Genomic DNA, 26,638 nt, shown 5'->3' on the forward strand with positions numbered 1-26,638 from the left:
TTGTAGAAACCATTTAAGAAATTGCGACTCAATTAAGATACAAGCATATTTACAGCACATGTTTCCGTATTGTAGATAAGTTTATTTATATTCTTATTTCGAAATTAAAACATGGATTATTCATAACAAATAGAATAAATAACAATATATCTGACCACATTTTGATATAGGTATCTGTTATGTTATGAATCATGTCTATCAAAGTATTATTAATGAAACATCAGTATTATGGAATGCGCAAGTTACAAAGTAATATCACGCTAATTTGGACCTAATCGTATCCACTAAACAAATATTGAGTCATCGAATTAACACTCATCACATTTATAACTAGCATTTCTAACTTAGTATTTACTCAAAGCGAGCAAATTCTGCGAAAATGCATGTTGTTTCTGCTATAGCATAGAGCCGTGTTTGCTATAAAATATGATAACTTTAAGCAGCACACTGATTTTTATTAAGCGCATATTTGTATTATAAAACTCTGCATCCTGAGATACTAGATATTGTTTCAAATTGCTAGTAGGTAATGATTGATTACCATAGCTATAATATATCTTGCAACAAATTTTGTAAACTTTAACATTGCTCGAAATAAAACTATTTTTCGGATTTTATCGCGGTTTTAACAATCCTCAACTCTTGGGGCGAGTGAATGAATGAGTGACTGAATGAATGGTATTTTAAAGGTTCCCTTCCATGTTTTCGAATGAAATCATTCGTTACAACTGAAGTTAACCATACTAACTTTTTCAATTTCCTCAAGAATATTTTGACAGCATCGAACAAACGTTATAACCGTAGAGACATCCAAGAAAGATATTAATAATGATAAAATTGATTAAATTCGGTTACTGTCACGCAATGAAATATTTATAAGGAAAATAAGATACTTGATAAACTGTCGCAGGTTAGGTAGTAGGCTACCCGTGACACTGGAAGTATTCCGAACGGTGTATCGCTAGAAATGCTGGAATGAAGAGAAAAAAATCAGCTATCTCATCTTTCAATCCGCCTATCCATACTTTAGTCAAAAGGTTTCATACTCTAGGCATTCGGTCAATATAATGATAATATTATAAATTATTATGAAAAACTAGACTTAAAGAAAATAAAATTAAGAGTTAACAACGGCAAAAAAATGGCGCAGCAACTAAATTATTTCTGATACCTGAATTTTATATTGTCAGATATCAGATATCATCCGTGGCAATAGCTTTATTATTTTAAAACTTGTTTTTTCCTAATATCGTTACACTAAACGTAGGTATAAAGATTGATTCATTTTTATGATATTTACATTGGCACAAATGGCATACATATATGTAGATACATTAATTAGTCTGTTAGCTATTATTAATCTAAAATTAAGTTTATTTAGTTATAACCAAATTTCGGTTTTAGTACATAAGTATGACGATTTTTATAATTCACTATTTAACAAAGGACTAACAATCTTAAGACACATAGGTGTTGTCCCTTTTTCTTGGCTATATCAATTTAGTATAATCTCAGTATTCAATGTCTTGAAAATACCGTGACATCGTCCTTCATACCATATTTTCTTTCATATTTTATTAATATTAATGTTAAAGTGGGTATGTGGAAGATACCTAAATTTGGTTTAAGAATAAAAAAAACAATATAAATAAATTTCACAAAGACAAACATTAAATGACATATAGGTAATTATTTCAACTATAACCAACCTATTTGGGATAAGGGGTACATTTTGACCCAGTAACAACCCTAATTTGGGGACAATACGGGACAACCGCGGTCTGTTTGAGATTAGCCAGCTTAACCTTCGAGATCCCTTTACTGCTAATGTTAAGTATATAACAAACTTTACGTATATTGTCTCAAACTGTCGTGAATGCTTATTCTTTGAAATTAATAGTGATAAAATTAATTTTAGTACAAATTCGTTAATCATAGATTATATTTAATGTTACAGTAATTAATAGGTACCTATAAAAAGGTACCATGAATATTTCAGATGTTTAATAACTGTGTTTTATTCGCAAAACAAAATTGTAACATGGATTCTCGAGCGAAAAAATTAAAAACATATATTTTTTTTATTATAAGTACTTAATTACTTAATACCTGTGTGTATTACAGTTCTACTATATTTCTACTTAAAATATATATTTTTTTAAAAGTATTTTAAGAGTATGAGAGTAAACGAGTAAACATGAACATTAATCAATGCGGACGTATGGAGCGATATAATCATTGTACTCAGAACAAAGCTCCTTAAATAAGGTTAAAAAAAAATATAGATTTGTATACCTACGGGTGAAAGGCTAATTGATTTAGGCGACATTTAAGTTTCATACATGTTTAAAATCAAAACTTTTTGCTATGTTATTTTAACCTAGTAAATTTTTTTCGAAAAAAAAATGACGGTTATGTCAATTAGCCTTTCAAACGTCGATACTATTTTTTATAATACATTTCCCTTACTCCCTACAATAATTTAGTTTATTTGAAATATATTGTATTTATACTAAATAATATCTCTCGTAAGCCCATTAACTTCAATCTCGTTCTTAGACAATTAATAACGCATTTTATATAATACATAAATTTCGTTCAAATTAAAAAATATCACCATCGCATCAATGTTCTTTTTAAAAAAAAAAAAACTTTTAAAAGTATAAAAACTTTTTGCGTAACAAATACTTACAAAATACGTTTGCATCCAAAGTTACGACACTACACAACACTACACCGGCACACTCGCACAGTTCCGCTGCGTTTGGTTCGTCCGCGCGCGTGCTAGCTACTGGCGCGAGTCGGCGGGCGGGCGGCCCGCCCAGATGTTATCTCTGTAAGTACAGAGGATGGTCTGTGTGAAAGAAAATAGCGGTTTCGATTTGGGATTTTTTTGTATTTGAATAGAGATGTTTAGGGTTTTGAAAAGTGTTATGATTAGTGTGAATTAATGTTGTATATTATGTAGCGTATCTGTAGAAATCTATAATTTAGATTTTATTAATCCTCGCTTTCCATTTTTTTTATTTTAATAAGAACCTCTTAAAGTAATCGAACCTCAAACCGGAAAATGTTAATATTTTTTACAGCTTTCCTTGTCGATAACGCTTCGTTGGAAATGTTACTAGGTACTTATAACAAAGTTAAAGGATAAGCGCACCTTTTTTTTACTACTTTTGGAAGTTTTATATATTGAGGTTATATAAATTCTAATTTAAAACTTTTTAATATTACTATTTTTTCTATGTGTCTAGATCAACATCTATCTAAGACGTACTTAGTACTTACTCATTGAGACTATCCTTACGAGAACTAAAACTCTATTATAAGTCGCTGAGGTCTATGGAGTATTATACATGTTGGGTTATACGAGTATGTTATATTAATATTCATTGGTTCAAGCTCAAGGTTTCCATATCATTGAAAGATCACAGAAGTAGGAGTAAAACACATTTCAAATAAATAATACCTTCTCTTCTTACTTATCTTACTATTATAACACTATTTCCTTTTATTGTAAGAAATCGATTTCAAATAATTTCAAAATTAAACTCATGCAGTTTTGAACTGGAATATTTTGAAAATCTTAAGAAATAATTCTACGGTTACTATGCCATTCAAAGTATTCTACTTAATACAGACTAAACCTAACCAAAAAATGTATTTTTAGTGTGTTTATTTTTTTTTGTAGATTTTACACAAGGACTTTACAATGTGATGTATTATTAATTATAATTAAGACATGGAAATAACTAAACGAAAATCGTTTCTATAGGTTTATAGTAGAAAGCTTACTATACCAATAATAGCTAATTATGTGAAAGGACTGCATGATTTGATGATTTTTAGAATTCCGTCATCAACAAGGAACCCTAAGTTTTACCATGTCCATCTGTAAATTTTTCCGCACCTTAGCTTAGAGAATCTCCGTACTAGAACGCCGTTACTTAGTATAGTTACCTACTTAATATTAATATTAATTATGCCGGTAGTGGTAAATTAAAATCTTTGAAAAAAATATTATCATGGTAAGCACTCCCTCTAGAAGTATAAGTGGGGACAGTTTTTTTTCATGTCTATCCCACGATATGTCGTTGGATAACTGGTTTGAAATATAGCTGGTGTACAAAATCCTTTTTTTTTATTCAAGGATCCGTTTGCGAAATATTAAGCTTTAAAGAATTATTTTTAGAGTCAAGTAGAACGAACCTTTATGAAAGGTATTTCTATTTGTGTATAGTAGTTGCTAAAAGGCGTCTTGTAGATAAATACTGCCGACTCGTTGCCAAGACACCCTACACTACTAAGCAATTGACAGTTGCTTGTGTGGCAGAAACTACCTCAAGGAACTACAGCCACAGACAGTTTTTAGTAAGGTAATGTATCCCACCATGTTGACAGCGTCTGCTCAACTCTTTTGTTCAAGAAAAATATATAGCTGTACTATACTATACTGTAACCACAGCTTTAAAAGGCTAGGTCTTATTAAAACAATATTTTGATATCATCAAAAATGACCAGGCACGGGTAAAAGTCGACGTACGAACGTGAAATAATGACCAGGCTCCTTAAATAAAGATTTAAAAAACGTTGTAGATGTTTCAATTTTATTATAAATAGATTCTAATTCGTTCCAAAATCAAATTAATAGTATGGGAGTTATATAATATGCCAAATTACTTGGTTTATATCATCGTGTGTAAACCGCTATCGCTTACAACTTGCGTCCAGCTTCCGAACGTCCCCTAGGACACCCCGTTGTCGTCAATTGTTTCACTCGTTAAGAACTTCGTAAACATGTCGGCTTTAATGATGAGAGCTGCAAAGGTGTCTGCAATTTTTATGTGTCGTGCGTTCCTTTGCAATTGCGTAGATTACCGCCAGCGTGTTTTTGTTGTGGTTTTATTGTTTTTTTTTTTATATCAACGTATTGCGCTTAACATGAGTCTCAACTTGCCAGCTACAATATAATATATATTAATAACTAGCTTTTGCTCGCGGCTCCGCCCGCGTCATAAAGTTTTTCAGGCTAAAGTTTTCCGTTATAAAAATAGTAGTTTCCCGGAAGCCTATGTTCTTCCCAGGGTCTCAAACTGTCTCCATACCAAATTTCATCTTAATACGTTAGGTAGTTTTTGAGTTTAACACGTTAAGGCAGACAGATGCAGCGGGGGACTTTTGTTATATTATTTAGAACTTTTTAAGTGAAACAATCCCGTCATACATCATTGTTGCATAACTTTAACCGTTTACGCAGCGCAGGCAACGGAAGCTCTCAAAACTCATAATTTTCCCCGTTTTTGCAACATGTTTCATTACTGCTCCGCTCCTATTGGTTATAGCATGATGATATATAGCCTATAGCACTCCAGGAACAAAGGGCTATCCAACGCAAAAAGATTTTTTCAGTTCAAACCGGTAGTTCCTGAGATTAGCCATTACTGCTCCGCTCCTATTGGTCATAGCGTGATGATATATAGCTTATAGCGGTCCACAAATAAAGGGCTATCCAACACAAAACGAATTTTTCAGTTGAAACCGGTAGTTCCTGAGATTAGCCATTACTGCTCCGCTCCTATTGGTCATAGCGTGATGATATATAACTTTGAGCACTCCACAAACAAAGGACTATTCAACACATAAATATTTTTTCAGTTCGAATCGGTAGTTCCTGAGATTAGCCATTACTGCTCCGCTCCTATTGAATATAGCGTGATGATATATAGCCTATAGCTCTCCACGAACAAAGTGCTATCCAACGCAAAAATAATTTTTCAGTTTGGACCGGTAGTTCCTGAGATTAGCCATTACTGCCCCGCTCCTATTGGGTATAGCGTGATGATATATAGCCTATAGCACTCCACGAATAAAGGGCTATCCAACGCAAAAAGAATTTTTCAGTTTGGACCGGTAGTTCCTGAGATTAGCCATTACTGCCCCGCTCCTTTTGGGTATGGCGTGATGATATATAGCCTATAGCACTCCACGAACAAAGGGCTATCCAACGCAAAAAGAATTTTTCAGTTTGGACCGGTAGTTCCTGAGATTAGCGCGTTCAAACAAACAAACAAACAAACAAACAAACTCTTCAGCTTTATATAATAGTATAGATTACATTAATTTTGTTCCTAATTTAAAATGTCCGTAGTTATATAATTATTTCTTATTCTAATATATTAATTAATAAAATATTTTATTTTATTTTACATTCAAAAATAATTTTCTATTAATTTACGACGAAATAGCTGGGAAGAATAGACAACTTCTAATCTTATATTTTAAAATTCTTGTTTTCTTCGCCTTACAATTTTTATTTTTTCACAGATAATATCCGTGTATGGACAGTGGACTTCGTATAAACGCTGTCAACTTGTTGTCGCGAAACAACACTATGAAAGTACTGAAGTTGTACAAATTGAAAAGTTGCTGAAGCAACTATCTGTTCATAGTATATAGCTTTATCAGTTGTCGGCAATAAGTTAATAGTATCTACACAAATCTCAGGTGATTTTGAATAAGGTGCTTATTAAAAAAATGCATACGTTACAGAAGTTTATAGTATCTGCATCGATCTTAGGTGACTTGAAATAAGGTCTTTATTCAAATAGAACATACGTTGCAGATCACTTCAATAACTATTTTAACAAAACATATTTTGGAGGCGCATGTAATTACGGGCTAAAGCAAGCGTATAAGGTCCCCTTATACTCAAGATCTATTGCTAGTAGCTGCGTACAATGTATAAGGTCAATACAAAACATCTCAATATCGAAAATCGATCTCAAGCACCGTAAAAGTCGCACGGAGGGTAAGATCTTAAACTATCGAATATAAATCGAATTTTGCATAACTGCTTGCTGTGGAGATTTGGTATTTTTACGTAGGAATGTATTTCGGTCTAAATTCTATTCAACTATACTAGATACCCAGTAGTGGTTGTAAGGGGTGATGAATGATGCGACCGCACAGGGCTTCGCATTTACGAAGGACACAAACAAAAAAAAAATACTTGCCATTGGCAATTGCGTAAAAAGACTACGTAAAGATCAACCGCCCAGAGCCACAATTTAGTTAAACCGCCATTGTAGATACCAAATTAAATTAATATATGTGTCAAGGGGCTAACATACGTGATATAAATGTTTTTTTTTTTATACGATTCGCGTAACTCCTTGGCGTCTGGTCAGTGGAATCGCACCAAATAAATTATAGAGTACTAATTGATGAGAAAAAATGATAATAAAAGCAGCGATAGCCTGGTTTATTGTGGAACGGACCGCCGGACGAATGTCCGTAGGTTGAAATCCCAAGGGCACACACCTCTGACTTTTCTAAGATTATGTGTGTATTCTTTGTGAATTATCAATTGCTTTAACGATGAAGGAAAACATCGTGAGGAAACGTGCATACCCGAGAAATTCTCTATAGGAATGTGGAAAGTGTGTGAATTCTACCAATCCGCACTAGGCCAGCGTGGTGGACTAAGGCCTATTCCCTCTCAGTAGTAGAGGAGGCTCGTGCCCAGCAGTGGGACAGTATATAATACAGGGCTGATATTATTATATTATAATTGATGAGAGATTATTATCCCTTTTTTTCGATTAAATACACGCGTGATACCACAACCGAGGGTGAGCGGAACGGTTATGGTTTAACCGGTCTTACAACGGCTTATGATCTTACGACCCAATGTCGACTCTCGGGAGTATAGCTCCACAGCTAACCCAATAAGGGCAGTCTCTTTGAAACCGAACGTACATAGACCGATCCCGAAACACGATATATTTAAGCGAGCCATTATAATGGGATTTACACTTTGTGGATGATAATCGGTTTCGGCCGGATACCAATATCCTATCTACCAGCGGCCTGTGAAACTAAAGGCTCTCGGGTCAAAAGTTTTAGATGGAAAATTTAATGCGTTGGAGACTAAATTTGGCTTTCATAGTGTCCTAGTGCTTTCAATATGACGCTTCTACGTTCGAATCAAACTGAGGTATAACCACCTCTTGACAATTACCTACACTTACCCTTAAACGATTAGCAAACATTATTCCTCATCTAGACTACTTCCATCTTGCGAAACTTCGCAATTCCTCTCCGCCACTTCCTTATCCTATATAGGATCCTATATATCTATCCAGCGACGATTTCATTGCAAAGTCTGGAGGCTGCCAGTAGCCTATCAAAGATCCCTGGGTGATAATCGTAACGATTCATTGAAACAATTATGATTACAGGTATCATTTATAGATAGAGAATAGATTCGTTAAACCGTAAGTGATTATGGGCAGTAGAGCTTACTATCAAGGAAGAGGCTTGTCCGTCTTATAATCAAAAATATGCAAACAACACAATATTTATTTATCATAGAATAGAATCAAACGGTAAAAGTTAAAAATACCTAATCTGCCATAAAGGTCAGCACAATGACAAGACGGTAAAAAAATCTTAATTAGCGGTATGTTTGTTATGAAATCACAAAAATGAAGTATCACATGTGTTCAGATAGAATGTTGTTTGTGTTGCGACGATAACCCGCTGGCCCCAGGTCATTGAAACTGATAAAGAGTCGCGGATAATCGGAAAATTAGACTTTGTACGAACTGTCTCGGTTTATCCCCACTAAAAAAGACTCCTTCTCCCTAGGAAGGTGCTGCAGAAACCAGCCTATTTGCACGTCCGTGTACTGGAGATCTTTAGCAATAAGGTGTAGAGGCTACTTAAGTCTAAGCAAGATACTCTCGGTCAAATATATACTCATCCAAAATCGTTGCAGCATCCCATTGTAGGGACAGTTAAACCTTGAATCAATTAGGGAAGCACTTAAATAGTTCAGTGAATTTACGTCGTGGCTCAAGGTACTAGAACAATATCTTTTTGTGACCCGTATTTAAATGGTTGAATACGGGTGGACTATAAAGAACTAAATATCCATTACAACCGTTCTTCTGCATTAGAGTTTGTGATAAAACTTTCCAGACGCAGTTTCCCGAACCCAACTTTGATCTAATATATCAAAAAGAAACTAATTTACTTGACGTACAACCTCTACAGGTAAATGAAAAATTCACCACGGTGACCGAATTGCCTCAAGCTAGGTCATAAAATTACAATAAGAGTGATTTTTTTTTAAATTAAAATATCTTGCAATTTAATTGAATTAAACTGTGATGTTCATTGCAGTCAAATGAAAAAATGAGATGCATTGTAACATTTATCTGCTAATCAATTATTTCTATAATAGCTAGCAAATTAGCCAGTAGCGGATTTAACTAATGCCAAGCTCTGGGGGGCATATCTTTACGAAGCATTTTTACCAGATTGTCGAAGGGGGGTTATGTTTTGTCTTTGTGCCTTGCCTTGTACATCATCCCTCAAGACCGCCACTGCGTCCAGTAAAGGATACACTTGTAATTGTGATCTTCACCGCATATAACTCGCCATATCAGAAATGTGAATAAACTGCCGACCTTAATGGGTAGAAATAGGATAAGCATAAAGGTAGCTAATGTACAACACCTCTACCTATCCTTGAAAAGGAAAATTTCGATAACATTAATTTTATATTACATATAATATGCTTGTGGCGGCTTGTATCCAATATATACCACCTCCAAATTGAAACCATCGGAGAGGCTGCGACCAGTTAGATGCATTATCTGCCTGACTACAGATCTTTCCCTTCCATAGAAGACTGCAACCTCAAAAGTGGTGACTACCTATAAGCCGCTATACGCTGATTATATAAATATTTGATGTTGGATTGTGGAGTAATTGCGAAAGAGTATTATTCAACGCTGATACATGCGACACAGCGCACACCTCGGCTGGGCGGGGCGTGTTCTTACGCCCGCCACGCTCATGAGTTGCGCAATCCACTCCCGGAAGCATAGATGTCGCTAATTAAGTAACATAAAAAAATATGCACTGAATGACTAAAAAAACAATTTAAGGTTACGAAATAATGGAAACTTTAACACTTTTCGTAACTTTTATACCGTTATTTTATATGTGAAGCTATTATTATATATGTTGCTAATTATATGTATATAATTATATGTTGCTGACGTCTCGGCTCGTGCAAAAACGTTACGGTATAGAAGTATGAGACTTTGGATAAAAAGTTGCCTAAAGTTAATCTAGAACGTGGTCTATCTGTACACAATTTGTTATCCAAATCCGTTCAGCGGATTCAACGTTTACTTCTTACAAACATGCAAACATCGTCACAAACTTTTACATTTATAATATATTGCAAGTATACTAAAAATAAATAAGAGTACTTTAGATTTCAATGGTTTTTTTTCGAGACAGATATATTTCTATATAGTTTTAGAGATATTGATCAAGAATGATAAATAATTTCAGCAGTAAGTTAACAAATTCATATCCATCAGTGCTTACTGTCTAATGTGCTTACATTATATTATAGATATTTATTATGTCTCCAAAATGTAGTCCTATCGATGGTGCAGCAGATGCTGGAGTGGAAATCGTGATTAGGTAAATCTGTGGGACACTCTGCTACACGATGGACTGACGACTTGAAAAAGGCGGCAAGTAGCGAATGGATGCGGGCTGCTCAATACCGGGATGTTTGGTGCTCACTTGGGGATGCCTACATTCAGCAGTGGACGGCGACAGGCTGATTGATTGATTGAATTTAGTCCTGCAATGCACCCACTTTACGTACCTGTCTACATCGCGCTCCCACCTACTGAGATGTCCACAGAATGAAACCATCATGGCAGTAAAATAAATGACCGAAGTCCACACGATGTTCCAATCCATTCATTTATGAACAATTGAGAGTTGCATGCTAAAACTTCAGATCATTCTAGGCTTTAATTAATTACTGGGTTGTTGAATAGAGACTGTCTTGGTGACGGAGTTGTATTGTAGAGACTTTCCCGCCCTCACACCCACCACTACAACTCCTGTAAGCCAGGATCAGCAGTGGCACGCATTTTGTGACACCGAGCAGTGAAGCTCGGCGAGTCTCAGGGAAAACTAATATGTCATTATCCCGCAACGAAATTAATCAAATAGAAAAATAGGGAGGAGTTGGAAATATTAATTGTCTACTTCCCTCCAGAGCAATGCGGGTGACAAAATCATGATGTAAGGAGGCGATTTAACCTCAAGGATAGGGACGTTTACAACTAGATAAGCTAGTTATAAAGCACCACGGATAAAATTAAATGAAAGGGTCCTATCACATGAGCTGTTAGATTTGATTACAATAGGCATGGCAAAAACGCCGAAAAGCACGGAAATTCCGTCTAGTCTCAACAAGGTCCATGTAGTATACAACCCCGGATGTTATTTGCATACTGTTTAACATGATGTTGCGCTCTTCATGCCAGAGACCACAGTCCCAAAGTACGTGATGAGCAGATTGTTCAACCTCGTAACCAGGTATAGAGCATGGGCACGCAGGAGAATCAACCAGTCTAAATGAGAACAGTTTACTTTTTATCCATATCCTCTCTGGTTGAGTAATACATAGCGGCGCGAAGCTGTACCTCCAAATCGACAGGGAGTACACCCGCGAGGACAGGCAAAGCTTCTGTACTAACAGTTCTATACGCCTTGCACAAGAATATCAACGCCAATCGTTGACTCTGGAGCAGTTTCCTGCGCACAGCACCGATAGTTGCCCTATCGGCCCATACAGGTGATCCGTATGTAATGCAAGCTAAGTAAGTCGCTCCATAGATGATTTTGAGCGTAGTAGTAGCGTAGTGAAAGACAGTCCCCACGTAGAGGTCGATATCCTTGTCAAGGCGTAAAAGTTACGTTTTGATTTTTCCCCGACGTTTTTTATATGCTCTAGAAAGGAAAAATTTCGTTCTAAAATCAAACCTAAATAACAAACCGATTCTTTCCTTTTACAACAATATTATTAAATTTTATTCGCGGCGGTGATTTTAATATACCTTTTAAAAGCAGTTGGAACGTTTTGTGAGGTGCGAATGTAAGGCGATTTCTTTCACCCCATTCAGATATTAATTGTAAACACGTATCCGCCAAACTTTCAAGCCCCGATCTACTATTAGATTCTATTAGTAAGAGGCCGTCATCCGCATATCCGGTTAAAGTGCATCCTACAGGTAAGGGAATTGAAAGAAAATCATCGAAGCTCAAATTCCATAAATAAGGACCTACAACTGAGCCTTGTGGACATCCCATACTCAGCGACTTCGACACGGCATGGTGGCCGAGTTTCAGTTTGGATGTTCCGTACGAGAAGTATGAGTAAATTAGGGAATATATATTCCTATAGCAGCCTCGTATTTTTAACTTAAGAAGTATCATAGGCCACCAAGCATTGTCGAAGGCACCGGAGATGTCTAGGAAGATACCGAGTACATATTTATGTTCCGATATACTTACTGTTCTTCTAACCGATATTGCCGCGTCTGTAGTCGACCTACCTATGGTAAATCCGAATTGATTTTTGTGAAATACTGGTCCGCCCGGTAGCAGACCAGGGACAATGAGGCGTTCTAGAAGTTTACCTAAAGATGGTAACAACGTAATAGGTCTATATGACTTGGGATCATCGGGAGCCTTGTCGCCACTTTTAGGTATTATTCGAATGAAACCGGAGCGCCATATTCGCGGAAATATACCTTCACGGAGTTGTATTGCATGCGCCGTAGAACACCGCTTTTAGGTCCCGGATTGTAATCCTGCATCGGTCAGTTATATTAAGTTTTTTTATTCAGCCTCAACCCGGAGTCTGGAATTTGTGCCCGAAATGACGATATGGCCACTCCGTAACACATTATGGAACGGAACACACAAGGCGAAAAGTGGATAAATTAGTTCCACCGCTGCCTCCCCTCCGCTGCCTAGCGTGATGTGTATGTGTGTAGAACTGTGGGTGTCGCCCGTGGCTTTGCCTCCCTATATTCTCAGACATTCAGAAATGTTTGCTTTTACCTAGAGGTAAAGGTAAAAATTAAGGTAAGGTCCTCGTTAGAACAAGCCCCCAAAAATTTCACACATACGCAATTATGACAGTTAACCTTTGATAATTATGATATATTATTGGCTTAATTAATGACCGAAATATTATATTAAAGTTTAATTTGCAATAACAAGCGCTGCAGTCACGCATTGTGTTAATGTATTAATTATTTCTGTTTAAAATATAATGAGGTCGAACTGATTAACGGACAGATGACACGTGAAATAAGAGGACTTAGATCACTACTACTCGCACGACAGTCTGTTTTTGTTGTATTCGGCCCCAATTATTATTATTTTTTATTTTTTTAAAGGAAAACTTACAGACTAAGACGATTAACTAAGTGAGTTTCAACTATAAGTAAAATTAAGGTGCTAATTACATGTTTTCACCTATAAAAATGTATTTCATTACTTGAGAACATTCACAATCAGAATTTACACAAATCCACGATAATTATGATGCCACTTTTATACCACACTAATAAGTAAGGATAATAAAAGCAAAATCACGTAAATATCTAGCGCACAGCATTATTAAAAAATTCCTCATTTGGATTTGTTTGTCCTTTATACTCCTACTAGTATATAAAGATCAAGAGTTTGTTTGATTGAATGCGCTAGTCTCCTGAAATTTGTGGCTAATAGGAAGGTACATTACTTCTGAGTGCTATATGCTGGTTTTTAAACCGGGAACACATGAATCGGGACTTTTATCAAGGAAAAACTTTTTCTTGCGAGCGGTGTCGTGGGCAAATCTAATTACTGATAATTGTAACCTTTGGTTAATAAATCAAATCGTAACGCTTATTACTGATCAAAATTGGTTTCAGACTTTTACAGTACATTAGGTTTTTAAATTTGAATTACAGTCAGACACGAAAATAGCTGAACGAATTAAAAACTTCAAACAACTTGTGCACATTAACTACAATATGATTTTTTTTTATGACTTATGTAAAATAATAATTGATTGTACATAATAATAATAATAACCCCATGAAGTTATTTCTTGTAAAGAAGAACCATTATTAATACGGACACAAATTTTTAAAAGTGATTTGAAATTTGGTATTTGAACAATTACTTTTATGGCTGACTGTCGCTACAGTATGTTATTGCTCCTATTTATGACAGGCGTAACGTTTTATCAAATCCAATCAGTGACATAGGGCGAGCGTCTTGTCACGCGTTTCATTAATAACCGACTTGAAAAAAAGGATGTTACTCAATTCGTCGGAGACGTAACTCATAAGTCGTATTTTTTATGTCTATTTAAGGATATTTATTTTTTTATTTTTATTTAATTACACACAAAACAGGTTATAATCGGGTACGCGTTGTATACAAAGTAACTTAAAGTTTTTAACATAATTATAACCCAAAACTTGTGTTCCGGAATGAATATTAAGTATTAACGAGATAGCAAAGGTGAGATTATCTAAACGTAACTATTAATGCTAACTACACTGGGTTATACCAATGTTAAGTTTCAAAGGTAACATTTTTTTTTTTTTTTTTTTTTTTTTTTTTTTATGGGGTATACATAATACAAACAGAATTTAGTGTTGAGAAATTAAGTTTAAGTTAAATCATTAAGGACATTACGGATCAGATTCTTATATGAAGTGATATTGATGTTATGAAATAAGTCTATAGAGGAATTTTTATTTATTAGTTCATTATATAGCCGACACATACGAACAATAGGATTGAAATAAGATGTATTATTGCGGAATATTTTAAGGGTAAAAACGCTTGGTTTACGGGTTCTATAATTAGTATTGAAGCTTAAATCAGACAGCAGAGTCGGAGAATCTATGAGCGAATGAATAATCTTATACAAGTACACAACATCACTAATGGAGCGTCTGGTATTTAATGACAGCATATGAAAATGAGCCAACCGTTCTTCGTAAGTTTTTAACTTACGGTGTAAATTAAATCTAAAACAAACTATCTTAAGACAAGTTCTTTGGACCTTTTCAATGCGACTAACGTGTGTGTGATAAAAAGGTGACCAAATGACTGCGCCATACTCCAGAATTGTTCTAACCAAGGTGTTAAACAAGTAAATAATGCTATGTGGATTTTTGAAATCCTTTGTAATGCGACCTATGAACCCTAACATTTGTGAACTTTTTTTAATGATATGGTCATAATGGTCTCGAAAAGAAAGTTTACCGTCGATTAAGATACCCAGGTCCTTTGTGACGGTTCTTCTTTCGAGAATTTGGTCGTTCAGTGAGTATGTAAACATCATTTTATTTAATTTCCTAGTAAAAGAAATAATAAAGCATTTTTGAACATTTAAAAACATCTTATTCTCGGTGCACCAATTTGAAATATAATCAAGGTCACTTTGAAGATCTATAGCATCACGAATACTTTTTATGGCATTAAAGACTTTTAAATCATCCGCATACAAAAGGCATGGACATTTCAGGCCATTAATTAGGTCGTTAATAAAGATTATAAAAAGTAAAGGTCCAAGGTGTGAACCTTGCGGAACGCCTGAAGTGATAAGAACAGGAGTGGACCGGGCACCTTTAAGAGTGACTAATTGTGTTCTCCTAGCAAGATACGATTCAACCCATCTTAGCAAGCTTCCATGAATGCCAAAGGAACTAAGTTTGCGACAGAGTAGAGTGTGATTTACCTTATCGAAGGCCTTGGAGAAATCTGTATAAATAGAATCAACCTGCACACCACATGCAAAAGCAGAACATAAATAGTTTTTATATTCTAGAAGGTTACTTATTGTGGACTTATTCCTTACAAAGCCATGTTGTTGGGGGGATAGTAAAGGTTTCACGTGGTAATAAAAAACATCAAAAACAATGGACTCAAATACCTTAGCAAAACAAGACAACATACTAATAGGTCTGTAGTTTTCACAAGAAGCCTTATCTCCGCTTTTAAAAATTGGAACTACATGAGCTATTTTCCAACGAGATGGGAAGATACCAGACCTTAAAGATTGATTTAAAACAATACATAAAGGTTTAGTGAGTTCAGTGGCGCATTGTTTTATGAAGAGAGGGGGTAAACCGTCTGGCCCGGGGCCCTTAGACGTATCTAGTTTCTTCAATTCTGATAGGATTGTTTGAGGATTAATAGTGAAACAATGAACAGTATTACAATTATTGCCAATAATCATTTTATCGGACTTATCAACAGCACTGTTATCACTTTCAAACACTGAACTAAAAAAGTTTGAAAACAGTTCGCAAATGCCTCTGTGATCAGAGGAACTGAGGGTTTTATATTTCATAGTCAGTGGATACGAATTGCTAGAGTTCTTTTTGCTGCTGACAAAGTTCCAAAATGATTTGATGTTTATTCTCAAAGATTGTTCGACAGAGGAAATGTAATTATTGTAACATTCAACAATTAGACGTTTGCTTCGAGTACGCAACAAAGCAAAAGTGTCGTAGTCCCTATTATTCCTATATTTCTTATACAATTTATGAAACTTGCGTTTCTCAGCTATACACCTTTTCAAGGCTGGTGTATACCATATAGGATAGTTATCCGGGCCACAAGAGGTTACAGGTGTATTTTCTTCAATTAGTTTGTTGAGGATATTGTATAAACGACTCACGTTATGGTCGACGTCAGAGGAAGATAGTATGGAATCTCAGTCTATCAGTGCTAAATTAGTTTTAATTATGTTGTAGCGACATTTGTAGAAATTAGGACGCTTAGTTCGCTTTAGCTTGGGTATCTGAGGCTGAGAAAAGGATGTAATCGTAAACTTAAGGGCAGGGTGGTGTTTATCTAAGCGGCTAATCGGAAGAGCTTCGATTACTTCTAGGTTTTCTAGCGTGGAAAATATTAAATCTAGGTATCGATTATTAACATTAGGAATAGTATTAAATTGATAAAAGTTGCATAAATAAAAGAAATCAATAAGAGTGTTAGATTTAGGGTCAGAACATGGATTGGGCAAAGCATGCATCGAGTCCTCAACTCTAGTCCACACAACGTTAGGAATATTAAAATCACCAATAAACAAAAACTCCTCTGAATGATTAGATTGAAATACAATTTTCTTGCAATTATTAAAAAACGCATTAAAAGATTCAGTTGGTAGGTCTGGAGGTAAGTAACAAAGACAAAGGTTGACGACCTTGCCACGTTCATTATTAGGCGATATACTGATCCAAATATCCTCAACAACACTTTCCCAAGAGCTCCGACGCACCACATTAAAATGTTTATTAACAGCAACGAGGACTCCACCGCCATCAATCTTGTTTATACATGTGGTATGTCGGTCTCTCCTGAAGACATTATACTCTACATCGAAGATTTCATCATTAAAAACACTATCGTTTAAATTAGTTTCTGTTAAGCAAATCATATCATATTCATAGTCTAGAGTATTTAAATAAAATTCATTAGTTTTCGATCTCATCCTATTTACATTCTGGTAATAGATATTCATGACTTTTCGCAGTAAACCTAGTTAAAACCTAGTTAAAAGGCTTAGTTAGTGGTACGGTTGTAGGCCACGCGGTGACTACGGACAAAGTTTCTTTAGTACTTCAGAATTTCTAATAAAAATTGCTTTAGAGGAATCGTCTCTGCGGACATACACCCGACCAAACCTTACCCAAACATATTTATAATTACAGGCTTTTACAAAGTTACGAGCTTCGGCATATAACATTTTTGCCTCCGGAGAAAGATGTTCAACCACATATAGCCTTTTCGTTTCGCCACCAATATCCAAATGCCGAGAGTTCAAAGGTTCATTCAAATGCTTTTTATTGAATCTATGAACCGCTGACAGAAACATATCTCTTTGGCGAGGAGAAGATAGCGTTATAAGTATGTTACGAGGTCGGCTTGACGTGGTATCCATTTTGGCGATGCGGCGACATGCCCGCACGGAGGAGTCATCAATGCTGACTTCTAGCAGATCGGTCAATTTCTTAAATAGGACTATTAAGTTTTCGTTCTTGGACTCGGGTACAGATTGGATTTCAATATTGTGACTCCTTGACACTTTGTCCATTGCTACGAGGCGATTATCGAGTTTGCGAATTGATTCCTTCAGCCGTGTGTTCTCATCAACAATGCTCTTAATAATAGAAGATTGTTCTTCCAACTTGGCCTTCATTTGCTCTTGTTCAATCTTAATCACTTCTTGTCCAGCAGTGACCGTGGTGATGGTGTCGTTAAAGCTACTACTTAGCTGCTGTATAGCAATAGCCATTTCATTCTTTACCATGCTCTTGAGATCTTCTTTAATTGCATTTCGAAAGCTAGACATGAAATGGGTTAAGGAGTGATTAAGTTTATGATCTAGGATTTGACCAATTTTCTCCATTGTGACTTCTTCGTTCGCAGCTGATGGAGTTGCTGCGTTGCTGGAAGTGCCCAACAAGACGTTGGAGTTATCTGTGCCACTATCTAGATCTTCAAAAGGCGTATTTGAGTCGTTATGACTATTCCCAGGTACTTGGTGACGTCGTACTGGTGTGTTGCAATTCGATTTATTGCGCCTTGTTACGTTGCTGCAAGCAGGGCAAACCCAGGATGCAAGGTATTCAATACTAAGTGCTGCGAACTGAGCTCTTTTTATATTAAGGCACTCATAGTGGTACTCTTCATTACACAGACTGCAATGAAAAAAACTATTCGGCTGGAGTAAGCATTTACACGCACTGCAGTTCATATCAACAAAAGTAATATCAAAGCACAGCCGCTAAAATAAACAATAAAAGCAAACTGAAGCAAAGTTTGTAATGCAATTATCAAAATATAGCAGCTACAATTAACGGAAGCACTTAGAGACACCAATTTTCGTCACCCGCTCCGCGAGCAAGTTTGGCCCAATGGCAAGCGCAGCGCGACACAAAGACGCAGCTCCAAAGACACGGCGGTTCAAATCCTCAACTCCGCAAATCACTTTTTCAATGTTTATTTGATCCACCAAATGCAAATTCAAGACACCGCTGAGCGAGAGGTCCGACGAAATTCAATATGGCCGACACCGTCAATGAGGCACCCCACAAGATAGAACAGGAGGATCCGATGTTCAAGGCCGACTCCACTCACACATCACTCAATTAAAATATATAGAGAAAAAAAAAACAACAAAAGACGTAAATATAGCTATGCGCAACGCGACCACCTCGTACGAATGATAGACGACGAATGAATATTTGTTATCGAAAACTAAATACTCACCTAATTAAATGCACTTTAGTTCTTATAAGAGCTTAGTCTTGTACAATTTTCAGCAGAAGGCTCTACTTCTATTCTAATAAAATTTGAAGTAATATATCTTTGTAAATATGGGCACTTTTAAGGGCCTAGCCCCAGTAGGCTTTATGCGATGCATAGCGTAAACAGTAATGCCATGGCAATTAAAAAAAAAAAATGTAACCGCGTAAAGACTAAAGCCATTAGTATACGTAAGACTAGGCAGTATGGTCGTAAGACTATAGCCTGTCCTCTAAGGATGAATTAAAAAAAATAAATAAATAAAGCCATTAGTTCTGCGCCTGATCTCTCTCCGATAAAGTCAGATTGCCGTTTCCTCGGACTATGAGGGTATAGGAACAGAGAGTGCACCTGTGTATTGCGCACACATTTGTGCAAATTATCTTCTGCGTATGATATATAATATGGGCTGATGTGTGTTGAGGGCTAGCCGCCGTGCCCGAAATTCGGCTAGGAAGGATTCACAAAGGATGGCGAATATTATTTTTGGCCAGGGGACTACGTAGCTAAATCAGGCCCTGATTAAACCAGGACATGCACGTGTATCGGTGTACCTAACTCCATCCATTTTTAAAAACTTTAATACAGTCGAATCCGTTTATAATGACATCGAAAGGAATTGACAAACACGTCATAATAAGCGGACGTCATACAAAGCGTTTTGTGAAAAAAAAAACATTTTTTTGTAAATGGTATGCATGTATTTAAGTACTTTAATAGAGAAACATAGTAACTTATAAAATGTATGTATGTATGTATGTACATAAAAGTTGTATTTTTTTAATATAAGTAATCTGTAATTTTTGTCTGCTTTTGTTTTTTTTATTTTATTGTAAAAACAGTCTCTAATCCTATTGTGTATAGAAGACATCGCTATGGTCAAATTATCGTTTTCAATATTGCTATGAACAAATCAGGATAATAATTGTGCAGCTTTTAATGCCTCTTCTGCGGTAGGTAATGGTTCTTCCTCGACTTCTTCTTCCCCATCACTGAGATTCAAAAATAAAAACGAACCACGTGCCGAACGTCGTCGGGCATCAACGAACATTACCGAAGGCGTAAAGAATCATGTCGGTCATTATAATCGGACATAATTTATTAAAAAGGGGTCACAATAAGCGACATGTCACTGTAAGGGAAGTCATTATATCCGACTTTTTTATAAAGAATCTTATATGAAAACCAAACTTCGTAGTGTAATTACGTCATAATAAGAGGTTGGTCAATATAGGCAGAGTCATAATAAACGGATTATACTGTATTAGTAAATACGTAATTACTTCGATGGTAAACCACTACACGAATCAACAATACATGGTAATTTCAACTATGTAGCTAGGGTATGTAATACAACATTTTTTTACACAATCTTTATATAAGTATAAGTATCTGCAGACAAACATACAAGTTTATTTCAATAATTATACCTAATAATTTGCATAATATTATATTTTAATAGTTATCTACATTTTAGTGCTATTTACACAAACGTTTATTTCTGTAGTTTGGAATAAATGCGTCATATATGGACCAAAATAAAACTCAGAATTTTTTACTTTAATCATCCTTATTTTATTTACCCAGTTCTAAAGTTATTTGACGTCAAACAGGATTAAAATGACGTGAGAAACAGAATTGCCTTTTTTAAAATATTTTTTTTTTTGTTTAAAATACATTATCATATTTTTTAAAAATCAAAAACTAAACATTATATGAACCACATGGTTTCAAAAAGGGATCATGGTAAATTTTACTGAAAAAAAAATTAAACATTTCGATCATACTTACTTAATTCTTTAAAGGTCAAAGCTAATTTAACCTCGAATGATGTTTGTTGAGCTTACACAGCTAGCAAAATAATTATATCGAATTGTAAAACGTCATTGATCGAACAATCCTCAGGAATGTGTATGACTTTCTTCATGACAAGCGATGCGTGGCGCGGGAAGAGTGAGGTATATGTTCCTCCGTTTATAGACCCGATACAAAAAACGTTCTTTAAGAAATGGGATGGTCCACAGCGGCGAAAGGTAAAATTTTCCGAAGGGAATCCATAACATGGAACCTCCGCCACTTACCATATTAAAAATCTGGTCTATAGAATATGGCGTGTTTACTACGTAGTGTTAACTTGTGTTTAACGACAAATACCTTATTACCTACTTAGTTTTGATACGTTGTAGCTAGTGTTTGAAATCCACTATAAAACAATTATTTGCGTATTACAAACTAATATATCAAGCACTTTGAAATTGTATTTGATACTTAGGTAGTCTCTGGTATTGTATTAGTCCCATTCCCCGTAATCATCCAAGATATTCTTGATAGCTTCATCGACGCACTTATTCATGTATCTTACTTTTCCCGTCGGACAGAAAGATCCGTGTATGATGAAGGCGTATGGTTTTGCGTCCTTTTGTTCCAATAATCGATATTGTGATGCATCTATAGTCGGCTCTGATGATAGCTTCTGGTAAGGACTGTTCTCTTTCCTTACTAAGCTGTGTTTGTCATTAGACATTGCGTTTGAATTGACGAGCAAGCCCGAAGTCTCCGTAGATTTCAACTCCGGAAGACACCAACACAGAAGCAAAATATACATAACTTTCATTGTTCCTACGTGTTTACAACTACTGACTGAATAAGTAACTGACTTCGAATTGCGTTTAAATGTAAATTTATCACGTGGGGTGCAGGGCAAATGCACATAGAAAATAACAAGTACCAACTTTGACCTTGTGATAATTCTATTTCCTAGTAATATTGTAAATGTCAGTTTGTGTAGACATTGGTTTGTTTGTTGAAAGTTACCATAACCGCTAATGCCTGTAGATGAAATTTGTTACACAGATATACCAAGCCGCAAATGTACTTAAAGCCCATTTTTATTCTAGCAAAATGCACAATGTATATCTTTTTCGGTGGGCACTTCTTAGGACACTTACTAAATGCAACTCATTTGCGCTCTCAAGTACGATATCAGATGAGACGCTCTCAAAATAAGGTCGACACCTTAAGATATTTGTTAATTAATAAACCAATATTAATATCACCTCAAATAACTTTTTAAGTCTAAATATGTGACGGATTTTGGCAGCGGACTTTTGTTTATGTGAGAGCGCCTCTCACAGCGCCCACTCAACTGAGAAACTTTTAAATGACCGCTCAAGCTCGGTTTAATAAATAGTCAAATACATTAATGTCTACTTGAAACGTACGAACGAACTCAAAAGTAAAAAGAAGAAAAAAAGAAAGGAAAAAAATATTTATTTGTGAGATTGATTTATTGATACAGCCCCTACTATTGTAAGATAAGATCTATATAGTATTACGATGGCTCCCAGTAATTTTCACCCTTAGGAAATAAGTGATATTTTATCTCATTATTTGAATAAATAGTATTGGCGTTGTGCATATGGCGTTATGGTTTGCTACAGTGATTTAGGGACATATAACGGGAAAGAATTTCCACGCGGGTGAGTCCGCGAGCAACACCTAGTTGAAGAAAAACAAAGTTTGTTGGTATTATTTTAATTTAAATACATTCCCTACATCAGCGTTTAGACCAGCATTATTATGCTCAAACATTTTGCCAAACAAAGAACTAAATAGTTCATTTGTACTTTCATCTGTCCATGTATTACATTTTTGTGAGGCCATATAATTCACCAACTTGTTATGTACCACATACTTTATTTTTCTACCTTTTGTCGCCTTTGTGTCAACTTTTCTTTTCATCTTACTTCTCATTTGTTGCAGTGCTATCCACTGACGACTCAACTGAACTGGATCTGATATATCTGAAGACTTGCATTCTATTAACTCCCTTAGTAACTGGTGATAAAAATCACTATCATCAAAAATCTCTGGTATATATTCATCATCATCTTTTCTATCTTTTATTCCAGGATTATCTGTTTCATTATCATCTTTATCTCCTTTTTTATAGCCTATAATATCATATTCAGTCCTTTTTAATTGTGTTCTACGAACAAGCTTTTCTCTATCAGAGAGAATGTAAGAGATCTGCTGTAAGACTGTGTTTGTTGGTGCACTTTTAATGTTAGTAGCTGTTGCTAATCTGGTCTTTTCATTCCATTTCTGAATTGCTGTGTCTCTAAAAGTTTTGAAAGCTTTATGTGTTGTTGCTATTTCTTTCTCATAATCATCTAATTTACGTTTCTTTGTATTCATATTAGTTTTGTTTTCCTTTAATGGTTTCTCATCTGCTGGTTCCTCATCCTCTGTATCAGAAGGTATTTCTTCATTGTCAGTATCACTTGGTATTTCTTCGTCACTATCTATTTTTGATTCTTCTATCTTCTGTTTATCTTGTTTGTTTATTGACAATGATTTTGTCTCTGGGTACTTTTTAAACAAGATGCTTTGTAGTGTCAGTAATCTGTAAAATAGAATGAAAATGTGTTATAATATTTTATTTCTGTTATATTTGTTTGTCATCATAATTATAGAGACAAAAAAATTATTAGAAATTCTTTTCCAGACATATCCTATATATATATTATAAATAATATTATGGTTAATAGTTAACAACATAAAATAGGGTCAAATTTAGATTGCTACATGAAGAATCTAGATTTTTTGCACTCTCCTATGTATGTATTCATAAGTGTGCTTATTGTGCTATATAAAAAGTGTCTCAACATCAGGTGAAAGTCTTATTGACTTAAGCAAAATTTTTTTGCAACACTAAGTTTCACACATATTTAAAATTGGCACTTTTTTCTATGTATTTTATTTTTAAAATTTCAAAAAAAAATTTGAATCTAATTTAATAGTCAATATGAATTATAATGAAACCAATAAATATGTAAGTCATGTCTATGTAAAATAGAGATTTTATGGTATAGAGGCTAACCCCCTTATTCATAGACGTATTTATCTAATAGGCCATAGGGCGGTTGTGATTGACTAATAATGTTGTTTCTCAATATTAGCCAGTCACAACGGCCCTATGTCTACACACTGCGAAGACTGCCACCTGCCCTTATTACAACCCATTGTGTGTTCAACCTAATACACTTTTCAAAAAAGGTGCAGGATTTGGCTATGTTTTTACATACTTCTTGTCAGTCTAGCCCTACCTGACAGATTTCTGGGATTTGAACCCAAGACCTACATTATATGCTGGCAAAAGCCTAGACCAAGATGGCAAACAATACTGATTCCAAGAAGTAATATCAAATAGATTGCAATAAATACATACTTGTCTAGAACATTGGCCACATTCAGTTTCGTAGCATTTGCCTCCTCAATGAATTCAGTTTGGTCTTTAAGCGTGGCATATGTGTCTGGCATGGGCATCTGGTTGGCAGTGTTCATACATCTTTGAAGGTGTATCCTCATTTCCAGCAGATTCTCCCACACTAACAATTGGTTCCTCACGCAAATACCTTTTTTGGCCTCTTCTGAAATGTTTTGTTTTTTCACATGTTCAAAATCCTCTTTCATTGGTTCGTCCATTTGACTAATGTCATATGCATCACCATCATCGTCGTCTTCTTCAGCATCTTCGCTTTCTTCATTATCAGTTGCATCTTGTGATTTTTTTCCGAATTTTGTTATACTATAATCATCACTTTCTGCATCAGAATCAAAGTCTTCGGAATCAGATTCTTTGAGCTCCATAGAATTCGAATTCGGTACGTCTTGTTCTTTTTCAGAATCATCACTAGAGTCCATAGACATTTTTTGGCTAACATTTTGATCTTTATTAGATGAATCTTCAGAGTCCGAAATATCACTTTCTTCTTCGGAATTTTCAAAATTTTTCCGAGTCACGACTTTGCCTTCATATTTTTTACTAATATCACTTAATAAATTAACGTTTCGCTTACGAAAATCACTAATAGTTGCTTCATCTTCGCTGTCCGACGATCCTAATTCAGCCCATGTAACTGTGCGTGGTTTAGTGCCAAATACCGTGTCGTCTTCTATATCTGCCCTTGGTTTTAATGTAAGAGCATCGGCAATTTTGTCCGATAACAATTGATTCACATTTTTTTTATTCTTTGACTTCATTTTAATTAAATAAAATATACTTTATAACCAATAAAGCATGTTCCAAACCAACGTGCTACGATATTATCAAAGAGAATTATAATATATATGGATATTATTGTCAAATAAATGTCAGTTGACATTTGACATATGTCACTTATGAAACAATGACTAAATCAATGGACTAATATAAAATTGTTGTTAAAGATGAGCCAGTACTCAACCAGTTAAGGAGTAAAACTAGGCGTTATAATAAAATAATTTACTCACATACGACGAAAAATAAAAAATCTCAACTGACAACTAAGAACATAAAAAAACATTACATTGACGGATCGAAATTCAAAAATGAGAGGACCCAAGAGTTAAAACTAAACCATATTTTACCAAAAAGGATTTGCGTCGCCAACACTGCAAAATGAATTGAGAATATTGAGCGACGTGATTGGAATCCTACACCAAATACATATTTCTTTACATTTTGAGAAGATATGCATAAACCACACGTTTAATTAACGCGAGTAAAGATAACTGTTTTCCAACAATATTCCCGATAAGTAAAATAGTAATGATTATTATACTTCACCTTATAGTAATATTACTTTAATATATTGCTATGAATAAAATTAGAATTGTTACATAAAAGAATAGATAAACATAAAAGAAACAACATAAAGATGAAATGTAAGATATATTTTTACAATTGGCGGTCTTATGTTTCGAGCAACCTTTGCATGCACGGAAATAGATACATAATCATATTGTTGTTATTGCAAATAATTATTATAATTGATTATCTTAACCACCATCTTTACGCTCATTGATTTTAGTTTGCTGAAACATGGTTATGTTTCTCGATCAAAGAGCATAATAATAAAATAAAATAAAACCAACCAAATAATTGCTGACTACGCTATCTTATTCCATTTATCATGTATTAAGTAAATATGTTAATCTGTAACTTAAATTTTTAGCAAGGAATAGTGCAACATACAAATATAGATCAAACACAACTGGATGTTTGTCACAACAGGTACTGCTTTCTTTAACAATTGTTACTTATAAATCAGTTTCAGTTTGTTTGTTTATATTATGGTTTGTTATATTTATATTATGGTAGAAGCTAACCCTTTTCGTATTTGATCTTTTTGGGCTTGTTTGTCTCTCTTTTAATTCTTCGATGTCGATACAAAATTTTCGGTACTAGCATATCACTATTGTAAGGGGCGGAGTCGGCGCCATTTTATGCATTAAATGTGCCGCATGTCACGTGACCATATTACCCATCCTCTATACTCTTTAATCATTGTTATGAAAGCTAAGTTTTTTTTTTCTTTTTTTTTTTTTTTGGTTTGATTTACTCCTTAAGGAGAAGGCAAAGGCTCTCAGCCATTCAGCC

At 35.0% G+C, this 26,638-nt stretch overlaps 2 protein-coding genes across 2 annotated transcripts in view; both read right to left on the bottom strand.

Annotated features, from left to right (window-relative positions):
* The window catches only part of LOC115447347 (gonadotropin-releasing hormone receptor), a 78,771-nt gene extending 75,967 nt beyond the window's left edge, over window positions 1–2,804 (bottom strand). The window contains exon 1 of the mRNA XM_030174371.2: window positions 2,693–2,804. The gene's annotated coding sequence lies outside the window, so the exon portion shown is untranslated. The remainder of the gene's footprint in view (window positions 1–2,692) is intronic.
* A 19,661-nt stretch (window positions 2,805–22,465) lies between these two features.
* On the bottom strand, window positions 22,466–25,350 carry LOC115447368 (protein Aatf). Its single transcript, XM_030174399.2, has 2 exons — window positions 24,446–25,350; window positions 22,466–23,620 (listed from the first exon to the last, which is right to left on the bottom strand). The coding sequence occupies exons 1-2, from the start codon at window positions 25,258–25,260 to the stop codon at window positions 22,744–22,746; spliced, it is 1,692 nt and encodes a 563-aa protein (XP_030030259.2). The 5' UTR covers window positions 25,261–25,350; the 3' UTR covers window positions 22,466–22,743.
* Window positions 25,351–26,638: the final 1,288 nt, after the last annotated feature.

The sequence above is a fragment of the Manduca sexta genome, chromosome 16, assembly GCF_014839805.1.
Source record: "Manduca sexta isolate Smith_Timp_Sample1 chromosome 16, JHU_Msex_v1.0, whole genome shotgun sequence".
Lineage (NCBI taxonomy): Eukaryota > Metazoa > Arthropoda > Insecta > Lepidoptera > Sphingidae > Manduca > Manduca sexta.

Bases quoted from the DNA above. Each gene is read 5' to 3' on its own strand.
- LOC115447368 (XM_030174399.2), bottom strand. From the start codon at position 25,260: ATGAAGTCAAAGAATAAAAAAAATGTGAATCAATTGTTATCGGACAAA. The intron at 23,621-24,445 runs GTATGTATTTAT...TCTATTTTACAG, and splicing joins GTGGCCAATGTTCTAGACAA to ATTACTGACACTACAAAGCA.